This window comes from Euprymna scolopes, chromosome 25, assembly GCF_053919585.1.
Source record: "Euprymna scolopes isolate OS-2025 chromosome 25, ASM5391958v1, whole genome shotgun sequence".
Classification (NCBI taxonomy): Eukaryota; Metazoa; Mollusca; class Cephalopoda; order Sepiida; family Sepiolidae; genus Euprymna; species Euprymna scolopes.
The window spans coordinates 69,951,163-69,964,437 of record NC_136506.1 but is presented as its reverse complement, the minus strand read 5'-3'; the positions used below and the strand labels follow the sequence as shown (position 1 = coordinate 69,964,437).

The 13,275-nt window shown below is 33.8% G+C and overlaps 1 protein-coding gene across 1 annotated transcript in view; it reads right to left on the bottom strand.

The window, feature by feature from the left end:
- The window catches only part of LOC145247428 (BRCA1-associated RING domain protein 1-like), a 129,600-nt gene that overhangs the window by 9,865 nt on the left and 106,460 nt on the right, over positions 1-13,275 (bottom strand). Inside the window, exons 7-10 of the mRNA XM_080109186.1 lie at positions 12,169-12,341; positions 6,861-6,963; positions 4,196-4,325; positions 1,643-1,744 (exon numbers count right to left, since the gene is read on the bottom strand). Coding sequence (XP_079965312.1) covers positions 1,643-1,744; positions 4,196-4,325; positions 6,861-6,963; positions 12,169-12,341 — 508 coding nt within the window. The remainder of the gene's footprint in view (positions 1-1,642; positions 1,745-4,195; positions 4,326-6,860; positions 6,964-12,168; positions 12,342-13,275) is intronic.

The window sequence follows — 13,275 nt, the reverse complement described above, 5'->3', positions numbered from 1 at the left end:
TTTCCAGTGGACCACAGGGCAGGTTTGAGTAGATCAAGATGAGCTGATGTCAAGTGATGAACCGGCCTCGACAAAAGATGTAAATGTGGACCTTAGCACTTATTTAGTATTGTTTCTTGTGATGATGCCTAATCAACATATAAAAAGTGCGTTGGAGTCTTATTTCTCGAGTTTGTGTTTTAAGTTACTTATTTATACTTGTGAACCCACGTGCGTCCCTTGGCAGCTGCCAATATGAGAGACAATGGCATGGCCAAAAGAGAAGATGAAAGAAGAAATCCACAGAACACAGCATGGGGGTGGGGGGAATCAACGATTGTTGTCAAATGGGGACACACATGCACCTACCACTAGCCCCTCTCAGACAAGGTGAAAGAAATAGTTTCTAACCTAATAGTGTTGTATCCCCGCGTTTGTTTTAAAAGTATTTCCATGGAATGTGCTCCAATGAACTTACTGAACTTGACATAGCAAGCCCCACTCTCCCCAATGGTTTACTTCTACTTGTGCAGCTGCCATAGCGCAAAGGTAGCATGCATACCGCAGATTTAACCGATATAAGTCCAGTTCAAACAGACAGAAGTATATAGAAGCCAGAAGTAACTGTAAGAAAGAAATAGTGACAGCTAAGAGAGAATTTACTGAAACCACCAAAAAATGCATCGAAGCACAGAAATTAGGAACCTGTGACTTCTGGAAAATCTACAACAGTGTAGTAAATAATGGGCCCCCAACAATTCCCCCACTATCCAATAATCATGAGGTTGCTTGCTCAGCAACCGAGAAGGCTAAACTTGTTTCGTTCAATAATTAAAAGAGACCTTGTCTACCACCAATAGCAATGGCCAATGACTCTTTATCTGAAAGTACATCTTTTAAACTCCTCGGCCTAACGTTCACAGGAAACATGAGTTGGAACAATTACATTAAGAGCATTACCAGGACCGCTGCAAGGAAGGTGGGTTCTCTCTAGCGTACTAGAAAGCTACTAACGCCAAAATTATCCTGCACCTCTATAAGGCCACCATTCACCCATGTATGGAGTACTGCTGTCACATTTGGACTGGTGCATCTGCTGCTAGTCTCTCACTCCTAGACAAGGTTCAAAAGAGAGTCGCGAATCTGATTGGTCCTAAACTGTCATCTAAGCTTCAGCCTCTGTCCCATCGACGAAATGTTGCATCCCTCTGCCTGTTCTGCAAGTACTTTAATGGTGAATGCTCTGACGAACTGCAAGCACTTGTACCCCCCCCTCGACATAAATACCCCAGACAAGCAGCTAAATCCCACCCCTACACAGTAGAGACTCAGAGATGTAAGAGCCTTCTACTCCAGTAGTTTCTTCCCCAGAACCGCTAGACTTCGGAATTCCCTTCCAGGTCCCTGCTTCTCCAAATGTACTGACATGCAGAAGTTCAAGTGTAACGTGAACCGACATCTTACTGCCCAACTCCTTACACAGTACCCCTGATGCTTATGTCCCTGATAGTAGCCTCCTACATCAAAGTGGCAATGTGCCTTGTTTGGGGGTAAAAAAAAAAAAAAAAACTAACGCCTAGCAAACAGCAAAAGTCCCACACCTTGTGGGGCGTGTATTTCAGCTCATATAACAATAGAAGTAAATGAAAAGATGTCAACTTACAGTCAAGCGTCACAATCCACTTTCCTGCAAGAATTCCTTTGAGATACTTAAGCGTCCGCGGACACATACCCTCTTTATTGACACCACTCACAACATGCGTCACTGAAAAAAAAGTATAAAGAATCATAATTTTCGTAAGATTGAGAACTTACTCAAATGTACATCGACATCAGATAGTATAAATAAAAACATCCAACTGATTTTATTTTAGCACATAAACCCTCAATTATGTTTATTAAATAACTAGCAGGACAACCTGATGCTGCCCAGGATCATAAAAATCAAAATAGAAGAGGTTAAAAAGTGAATGTAACATCTTTATATCAAAATTTGTGTCTTTTCCTTCTCTCAATCTGTCTTTCTCTCTTTGCCGTTTTTCCACGTCTTCCTTCCCTTTTTAACCTCCACCCAGCCCATTCCATTAGAAATGGCTGCTCCTCACCGCCCTTGATGAAAACTAGTTCAGTTGACTTAGTTTTTTGTTTTTCCTAAATTCTATATATTATTCATCCAGAGCAACTTTGTAGATCTTTGTTTTGCAATTTTTGAGTTTTAGCTGGATACATACACATCTCATATAATAGAACAAATACCAAACTGAAATACCTATTGTAAGGAAAATTATCCAAATGTGAATGTTGAAAGTGGTTGGGTTAAGCAAAATTTAGCAGTATCAATTCATGCTAGGAATTATAAGGAATTCCAAATAAAGAATGGTAGTATTAATCCAGTCAAGGTCAACAATAGTCTTTCTCTCGTGTCAAGATGAAAATCTATAACTGAAAAATTCAAAGAGATGCAGTATATTTTATACAGCGATTTTGGTACCGATTGATTTGTTCTTATCACCCCTGGCTATATAATGGTCTGAATTTTTATGATCATACCCAATAAAATTATGACGAAAGTATTGCAACAATTGCTGATCTAGAATGTCTAGAAGGAATAGTGGAAGAATGCGAAAAAGAAGTAAACCACAGAAAAGATAGTGTGATATGTTCCAGGCCTTCTAGATCAATCAGTCCACCGATGTATAATGTAGGTTAAGAAAAATCTTAGTATACTTCATAAAAAATATTGATAAATATACTTTTTAAAGTATCTGTGAATGAGGAGGAAAAACTTGACACTAATGAAATGATTATTAAAATATATAACCAAAGACAACCTATTATAAACAAAAAAAAAGATAATATAATTATGACTGCATTTGCACAACATGCAGTGCAACGTTTTATTAATGCATGTGAAATGGCAGATGCTGCAATGATAGATGATTTGCAATGGGAAGAGAGGGGGTGCAGAGAGCTGAAAATATGTTTGACCACTCAGATCACCCAAGAGATATTCTCTTTATTTTAAAAATAAAAGCTCCTATGAATGGAAAAAATTCCATTAGAATCAGATATGTGAGAAAAATAATATTCAAAGTTATTTGCAAGTAATCTCCAAGAATGGAGACAGTCGTAGATGTCTGGATCAACTAACCTATGAGCAAACGAACAATGAGCACTAACAAAGGACCAGAACCAGCCAAGGGAGAAAAGATCCTAAAAGAATAGAAAATGAGACATAGTCAGTTCCCCTGGAATAGGAGGAAGACGGTCGGTTCGGGGCAGAGATTCTGAGCAGTTCAGGTGAGAATGCCTCTCCAGCTGGTTAGTAGATGGGTACCATTTGTGAAATAAAATTATAATGTAATAAATATCTTATTTGTTTATAAACTGAATTTCTAGTTTTGCTTGATGTGAGGACACTTAATTACAGTGCAGCCCAAAAAAATGTATAAAGCGATCGCGGCAGGTGAATGCACATGTGCATCTTCACAACACTATGGAACCGATTAAAGGAACGACAAGGAAATGGTGGCTCAGATGGTTTGAACATATGCTGAGAACCAACAATGACATTGTTATGGATTTTGTCTTTGGATTAGAAGTTGTTAGAAAGTGAACGAGAGGAAGGTCAGTAATGAGATAAGCAGAAACCTGGAACAAAGATCGTTGTAATTCCGGCCTTCACACAGACCAAACCCATGTTCAGATCAAGTGAAGACAAAAATCTATCATTGCAGACCCTAACTTAGTTTGGGATTACACATAAAAAAATGTTTATGAGGGGGGATTTTAATTGCAAAAATGGTTCAATTGCATGACAGATTTTTCTCACATCATACTTGGTTTTAGTTATGCAAGAAGAATATCTTACAAGATATATGAAAGTCTATGCATTTTCAAATTAAATCAAAATAGAATAATAGTGGTAGCAGTTAGGATGCAACATTTCATGCATACATATAGTATTTTAATTCTGGTAACTAAAAAAGATTGATGTTTTTTGTAAAACTTGATTTAATTTCATTCTTCCTTTTTTCCAATTACATAAAACATCAAACAGCTAACTCATGATCGGCAATAATCAAGTTTAACATAAGCTACAAAACCCTTTAAAAAAAAAAAAATAAATAAATAAAAAAAATTTTTTTTTAATTTTTTTAGACTAAATTTTTTTTTTTTAAACATCCCAAGAAAGTAAAAACATTTGATTCCTTACCTTCTGGGTGAAACTCATCTACAGTTTTGGCATGGAGAACTGCAGTCATTTTGTGAAGTTCAACCCTTTGCTCACGATTCAGAGCTGTGCTTAGGATACACAACGGCCCACCATCGACAATGGACAAGTCCTACAAAAGAAATATTTTCCTTTAATTTGTTATAAGCAAATTAATTCTTCAGTAAGAAATTTATCCGACAAATTATTGAATAATAACCCCAGCACCAAATACTACCACGGGCACCAAGAGATAGAAGGCCTGTTAACTGAAAAATGCTTGCAGGCAATGTAGGTAAGATTTGTCAAACTGTTACTATCGATGCTATATGACAACATCTTTAAAAAGAGCATTAAAACATGTTAAAAAAGAAAAGAAAGGAACCCAATTCGATTAATAATGAAACTGAACTTTATTCAATATAAAATATAAATATTATGTAAAATTATGTAATTTTAAAGCAATATACAATCTAATAATGATAAAAGTGAATTATGAATTTAGGAAACAAACAAAGAAACATAAAACACAAACATTTCTTGGCCTTCGAAACAAGATCACAGTGTAGTAGTATCTGTTCTGATGCTACAATTCACCTTTTCTGTCCTTGGCCGGTGGAGGAGAAATCCTTCATGACTAAGACAATTTTTATTTTTGTTCCTATCCAGAGTACCCCTTATTGGGGAGCTGGATTTTCCCCACAAGATTATATGTTGAAATATTTAAATAACTATTACTTTTAATACAGAAATTACATTTAATGTTTTGGTTTTTTGTTTTTCTATGTTCATTTTTTCATCAAAATATGTAATGTATTTTCATCAGTTACATGGTTAGGAATCCTATACTCTGCTATAGTCTTCATTTTCTTCTGGTGCTTGTGCAGTGTACGCACCATGCTATATTTTAGATAGTATTTCCGAGTTAAATTAAATTTTTATGGTATCTTTATTTTTCTTTAAATTGTTAGGTGAAAGTTTGGAATAGTTAGAAAGCCCTTCACACTGTTAAGAATGGCTTTCTAAACAATGTTATTTCAACAAGGTGTGTAGAACATTTACTCGCACTTCACGAGGAACAGGGACCCTGCGTAAACAGTGTTTTTATTTAATGATTGCTCCCTGTAAGCGCATGTGCAAAAGGTTTTCTTTGGTTTATTTAATCACAAAAACTTTTTTGTAGGTACTATTTGAGGCCAAAAAAGGAAGGGGGGGACATTATTTGAATATATATGAAAAAATAATTTAACAAAAAAATAAAAATCTTTAGTGGAGAAAATAATAAAAAAATTAAAATTATGATTTTGTAAAAAAAGATCAAAGACTTCAAAGTAAACAAGCTGTGTGTGCGTGGTCCCCCTCTGGCTGCATGTGGGATGACGCCATAAAAAATAGTGAAGAAATGATAAATGTGAGAAGTGTGAAGGGCCAATGTTGCCTTCACATTTTCGCCAAGTTTCAGAAAAATCTAATAGATGAGGCAAAAATTATGGGGTAAAAACTGTTATTTTTTGCAATTTGGGGACATTTGTGACTTCTTTTGAGCTCCTGGGAACGCCAAATCCCAGTGAAAATGGACAAATTTTTAGCTCTAAAAGTCCCAGAGGGATGCGAACCAGAATTTTGCCAGGGTCACCCATACTGGATTTATATTAACAATGGGCTCCACATTTTGGCCAAGTTTCAGGAAAATCTAATGGAGGGATCAAAAGTTATGGGTCAAAACGTGTCATTTTTGGCCATTTTTTACCTCTTTTGAGCCCCTGGGGACACAACGGGAATTTTCGCAAAAAAAATTTGTTTAATGAAATACAATTTGTGGCAACATTTCAGAAAAAAACTAATGGACGGTTATCCGACAATTGTCTGGACTAACGAACGCATGGAAGCCACTGAAAACATAGATCCCTCTTTGATAAATGGGGGGGGGGCAATAGAAAATCTAAACGTTGAATTTTCCAATGCATTTTCTAATAATACAAACAATATTGGAAATTGGTCCAGAAAAATGATTATGTTACAGTAATGTTATATTGTGATACTATGGATGCCCGTCATACCCAGAACCAAACCCACAGCAAAGGGAGGAAATGATTCATTAGCAGATCAAAATTATAGGAAGTGAGATAGTTTCAGCGCACTGGAGCTGGATTGATTTCAGCTGACTGACAATGATAGCCTTAACAGATAACTAAGATGTTGATGTTAGCGTTTGGCTTAGGATTGTTTTCTGCAACGGTATCACACACAGACATTCATTCAAACAATATGTCAAAGTGTGTGTTTTCTTCTGTGAGCTTGAGCTTATTTTTTATACTGGTAAGCCAGTGCTTATCCCCTCGGCAATCACCAATGTGAGAACGAGAGAGATGATGATGCAGAGAGAGAGAGGAGGAGAGATAAAGACTAATAGAAAACCACAACACACAGATATTTTTTAAATTAGTTTTGGAAAAGAAGAATGATGAGGTATCCCTGTCAGTTGCAATGATTGGGAAAAACCTCATCGCCAGTGATACCCGTTATAATAGCCACCCTTTCACAAAATCCATCCTTCAAGGAACATGCAATTCTTCACTCCTACAAAGGAACACAAATGAATAATAGTCAACAACTCCAAAAGTCTCCACTGCAAATGAAGTAAACAAAATCTGAATAAGTTTATTACCTGCAAATTATTTGTCGATGGACATGTCATGACAGGTGTATTAAATGCTTCTTTCATTGTTTTTGTAACAGCATAATCCAATGCAACAAAGCCATGCACATTTCTGAAAAAGAAAAACCGTCTGAAATTTTTAAACATGAGTAAAAAAAAAAAAAAGAGAAAGAATAAACAAACAAACTAGACGAAAAACAAACTAGACAAAAAAATAGCCTTACCACTGCCATGTCACGTAAAAATAAAAAGAAAAAAAGCTATATTTTCCTGATGAAGATTCTGTTATGAATTGAAATATCAAATTTAATTTTAATAAATAAATATATTTATTTATTGAATGAGATTCTGGCTTTAAACCGTTATATTTTAAATTTTGTATTTCATATAAACAGTGGACTTTCTCACCGTTACGCAACAAAAGTGAAAAATATAATAAAACAAATATAAAATAAAATAAAAAAGTTAAGAATGAAAAATAAAAAAAAAGTAAGAATCTCTATATCTTAAAAATTGAAATTGTGTGTGTGTGTGTGTGTGCATCTCCCTACCAAACTAGCAATACACATGAAAAAATTGAAATAGCTTGAAATATTTCAATATTGGTATGCATAGAAAGAGCTTGATGAGCTAAGAAAGAATCTTTTTAAATTTTTAAAATCTGATTAAAATTAAGGAAGTTATGGCTATTTTTGTGCCTCACACGTTTGGATATTTTTCCCTCTTTAAGACCATATGCGTTTCGTCACATTTTTTACACTACTTTTTCAGTAAAAATGTCATATCTTTGTTAAAACACAAGACTAAGAAATGAAATTTACCATATAAGTGTATTTTTGTACAAGGAATCAGAATATGCAACTGAAAATCTCCCAAAGTTTATGGTTTCCAAATAATCTGCAGTAAATCCTTAAAAATGCAGCAATTCCTTAAAAATGCCATGCATCCATAAACAGAAAAGAAGTTGGAGAACTCAAAGTTGAATTGTAATGTGCTTTATGTACAAAAAACTTAAATCTAAACATAAGACCATTTAAAAATGAATATATTGCAATATTTCTTTGGTATTATTGTAGATTAACACCTTCTGTTTAACCCCACTCAACTCCTTCTGACCACCCCTCCAAAATGTGATTCTACCTTTTTAGGAAATTATGTATAAAATGCCATGAAAAACTTTAATGAAAGATAAACAAATTATTTTAGAATTGAATGCAAAATAATTTCCTATTACAGGTCATTCTAGCATTTTAGGGCAGTTAACTGTTTTTTTTTTCTATGGGAAAATATGCATGCTTTTTTTTTTTTTTTTTTAAGATGATTATGTGTAGTTTTAAGAGGGTTTCTATGCAATGAGAATATGGGGAGGGTTGCCATTCGGACTTTGAATTAATTGTAGGGCTAAGGAAAATTATGTGTGAACATACTGAAAACTTGACAGAGACAAAGCTAACAAAAACAATATTAGAGGGGGGAGCGGTTAGTTTCACAAAAATTTAATGTAAAATAATTCATCATTTCCTGGCCATTCTAGCATTTTAGGACAGTTAACCAATTTATTTTTATGTGTATTTTTCTTTAAGGAAGGATCTATTTTTTGTTTGTTTGTTTTAGATGCTTGTACGTGGCTTACAGAGGTATTTTGTTGGGGGGGGGGGGCTTGCCACTCGAACTTAGTGTTATTGTTAGGGTTAAAGAGTGTTTTAGGAGGAGACTTGCCACACATAATTTGTATTAGAGGTGAAGTTAAGAGGGCTTTTTTTCAAAGAGAGCATTCAAAAATTTGTTGATTTCTATTTTTCAGGTTGAAGGTGTTAATTCCATAGGCCGTTTATACTACGCTGGAGCAGGTTGTAAAAATATCTTTCGCTTAATAAGTAGAAAAAAAAATAACGAAATAAAAAGCTTCCTAATTGTAGTTTGATGTGTTTTCTAACTGCTTTTAAAATTTCAAGAATATTGATATAGATTTTGAGGGTTTGTATTACTATACACATAGATTCGAAAAAGTTGTCAAAAAAACAAATATATAACAAATAAATGTTATCAAAAGCAAGTTACTTTTCTACCTAACTGGATAATTTTTTAGTGTTTTTATTTAATGTAACATGTTTATTCAGCTTGAAAACAGTGTTTACCGATGTTTTGGAAAATTTAAAATGGCGCCCGACTCTCTTGAAACGGTAAGTTTGGGGAAAAGAGTTAAAAATAAAAAAGTAGACAAAATACTGCTAGAAACTCGCTCAATATATGTTACCGTGACATAGGCTGACATATATTCGGTGAGTTTTTAACAGTATTTTGTATAGTTTTTTTTATCTTTAACTCCTTTTCTCAAACTTACCGTGTCAAAGAGAGTCGGGCCGGGCGCCATTTTTAATTTTCCAATACATCGGTAAACACTGTATGTTTTTCGAGCTGAATAAACATGTTACATTGAATAAAAACACAAAAAATATATCCAGTTTGGTAGAAAAGTAACTTATCTTGCCTTTGATAACATTTATTTGTTATATATTTGTTTTTTTCGAATCTATGTATAAACGAGATTTTGATACTTATTTTGATTTTGAAAAAAAACATTTGTGGCTGTTCGCAGTAAAACATTGTTTTAATTTGTTGTTCAAAACTAATTTAAAGAATAAAAGTGCATGCAAGCTATATATCTACAAAAGTTTTTGTTTTTTTAACCATGTTTTTAAATTTGACGAGCAATGTGAGAAATTGCAACAGATTCATAATGCCGAATTGGTTGGGATTGTTATTATACATTCTGAAAACCGAATAGTTCTAAACTAATGTTATTCTGATAACAAAATAGCTCTCATTACACATATAAGAACATTTATATTCATATTTTCATGTTTTTCTTAATTCGTTCTTGAATAAAAATTAAAGAACGCGTGTTTGTTTACAACTGTGCTATCGCTGATTCTACAGGCTGGAGCTGCTGCTGCTGCTGCTTCTAGTAATACTAACTTCATTTGACCAAATTCGAGAAATAGAAACAATTTTTTTTTCGGGTAGGTCCTTTTAAATTATCAATTACCACGGTCCTACTCAACATAAAATAATACTTTTAATTGATAAAGATAGTAAAAAGATTGATTTACTTACTACTGGGTGTCCGAAGAATTTTTTTTTCAAAATGTTCAATACTCGTCATATTAAAGTCCTATTTTTAACACGACAAAAAAAGAAATGGTCAAAAATATTTCGGACACTTGACAGTATTAAGATTAACACCTCTTCTAATTGGTTCCCAAATTTCATGACGAAATTCTTCATACAATCACGGTACGGACCTTTAGAAAACAGGGGGGGTCATTACAAAACCTTACCGAAAACGCCATTTTTTATCACTTTATTTGCTTAAAACTCTTAAAATATATAATGTACATTTATATTTATTAATTCATTTGAAAGTATATTCATTTCCGAATAAAACAGTAGTAATTTGAAGACTTGAAGTGCTTTGGTTTAAAAAATATGGCTATTTTAGTAGAACTACCTTGAAATCTGTGATTATCCAAAGCGTTTTTTCGTCCGTGTGTATTACTAACCAAACTACTGTCAATTTTCAGTCTACAGACTCAAGATTTGACGTAAGGGGTATTGAGATTTGGGAAAATCTTTTTAATCAGTTTTCGGCCAGAAATTTGGCTGTCAAGGGGTCAAAGTTCAATGATTTGATCTTTGAAAACTCTACCAAACTCCTCCGCTAATTTTGGATCTAAACACTTGAAATTTTAGATGCAAGTTACTTAGACATGGATCAAACTTTAATTTGATTTGAGCCCAAAACAATAAATATTAAGGGGTTACAATTGTTTTTTAAAATTTGACCTCTATAATCTCTACTAAATTACTCAGCCAATTTTTAACATTTGAAATTTTACAGAAGGTGTATTCAGACATAGGCCAAGCTTTTTAATCAGTTTATGGCTGAACAGTTGGCTGCCAAGGAGTCAAAGTCCAAAACATTTGACCTGTGTTGTCTCTAGCAAGCTATTCAGCCAATTTTGGGCCTAAACATTTGAAATTTTATATCAAGGGTATTCAGACATGCAGCAAACTTTCTAACAAGTTTTTGGGTGTAAAGTTGAAAGAGTTGACCTTTTTGGGCGAAAAGTTGAAAGAGGTGACCTTTGCAGACTCTACCAATTTTGAGTTCGGTCATGATTGATGAAAGATGTTATATGTTCACATCTTGATAGTAATTTTTGCTCTTATCTCTTAATGTAGTGGGTGGGATTTAGCTATCATAAATACTGAAGTATCAAAATTATTCAAGACAGCTTTTTTTGTCTGAATGAAAAGTGAATAACAAACTCAAGGTATTTTATATATTATAATGAAAATCCCAACATACGTAATGAAATAAAATGGATATAAAAGATAATTCAACAATACATTTCATGCTACTTGGAGTAATATGTTTTGAGAGTTAAGTGTAAACTAGATATGATTGACAGATATAGGGATGGGAGTGAGCAATGGGAAAAAAAAAAAGGCAATTTTCAAACCTGAATTTAAAAACGCAGAATTTCATTAAGACAGAACTCACATCCCCTGAAGATACTGACTTTTTAGGTTACCTGTGGTCTTCATTTACCGGAAATGGATCTGATTGGTGATTTTGATCATGTGACATGGAAGGATTCAAAATTATCAGGGGATGTTCCAAAAGTAATGCCTCCTATGTTTTTTATTTCACCTGAATGGATCAGAGAGGATGGCAAATTGCATCGTTATGATGACTGAACTTATGCATTCATGATATGAAAGCTTTATTTCTCTGTTGCAGATATTGACAGTACAAGACCAAGAAAACAACCTATGTTACGGATATATGTCAGAAGCAAAAATGTGATTGAATTCATGGAAAAAATGCACCGAGAATGCTGGTGACTATGTAGAAAAATAAATTTTGGAGCACAAAACATTGGTCCTTTTAATGGTATCACTCCAGTCTTTGTAGCTCTTGAACTTTGAGTTAAATAAAAAAAAATTTAAAAAAATAGGAGGCTTTACTTTAGGGACAAGTCTCATAGATTTCAGTCGCTGACAAGATTGAGATAAAGGAACATATCAAATTCAGATAGAGGTTTAAACACTTTTCAGTTGGAAACAACTTCTAATTAAGGAAAATGGTCATCCACATGTTCCTTCTTTAAAGAGCAAGTTCTCACTACCCGTTTCAGAAAATATCTTTTACTCCAGCTTACGAGAAAGAGATAACAACCACCATTTCACCCTTCGATTGGAGAATACGTAGCAAATGAATACACGTATAAACAAAGAAACGGAAACTTACCTAATTGTAAGTGAAGCACCTCTAGAGACAAGTAATGCCACACATTTGACACGTCCGTTCATGACAGCATCATGCAAGGGTGTATCGTACTCAGATCCAGGTGTGTTAATCAGTGCTCCATTATTTAACAATAACTCAGCGATGTTGTCGTATCCAAGATTGCAGGCTTCATGCTGGAGAAAATAAACATAATATAAATTTTCTCTTGCTCCCTTTCATATATATATGTCTATCTCCATTATAGAAAAGGAACTTTGTCTGTGTGTGCGAGTTTGTTTCCTATGAACTCTGAAATAGTCGAGTTGAGATTTTTTAAAATTTTACACGAAGACACTTAATATATCTGGGAGTGTTCTTATGTAGGTTTTGTACTGGAATGCTTTGGATTTATATCGAAAATCAATAATCATAAAAATCCACTTACAGAAGAAAGTTTAATGTAGAAAAATAAATTTTGGAGAGAAAAAAAAGTATATATATATTATTCCTTAATTGGAATTCATTTTTTTTTTTTTTTTTAGATGAGCATTATATATATTAATTTATTTTTATTTCGGACTATTAGTCTCATCTTTATTAGTTGTTTTTTCATCTTTTTTTATTGGATTGTTTATTCACAACGTTTCGGCCAACTAATTCCTCTGGCCTTCGTCATTAATTCGTCAGGAATTAGTTGGCCGAAACGTTGTGAATAAACAATCCAATAAAAAAAAAAGATGAAAAAACAACTAATAAAGATGAGACTAATAGTCCGAAATAAAAATAAATTAATATATATAATGCTCATCTCAAAAAAAAAAAAAAAAAAAATGAATCCCAATTAAGGAATAATATATATACTAATCGGTACGGACCCGACTATGGGAGATCAGATAATAAATAAACGTGGATTTATAAGATCAAAGAATCCAACCTTGATCGCCCTTCGGGGCCCGTGGCGTAGTTGATAGAGACGTTGAATCTCAATGGTTCCAGATGAGCATTGTCTGAAGATAGCGGTTTCAATCCCACCCAAAAGCGTGCCAGAGGTTAATTGGCCAAAAATGTGGTGAGACGACAACAACTACGGATGGCAGTGATGGCTGAGAATGCAGTTAGCAGATTCGA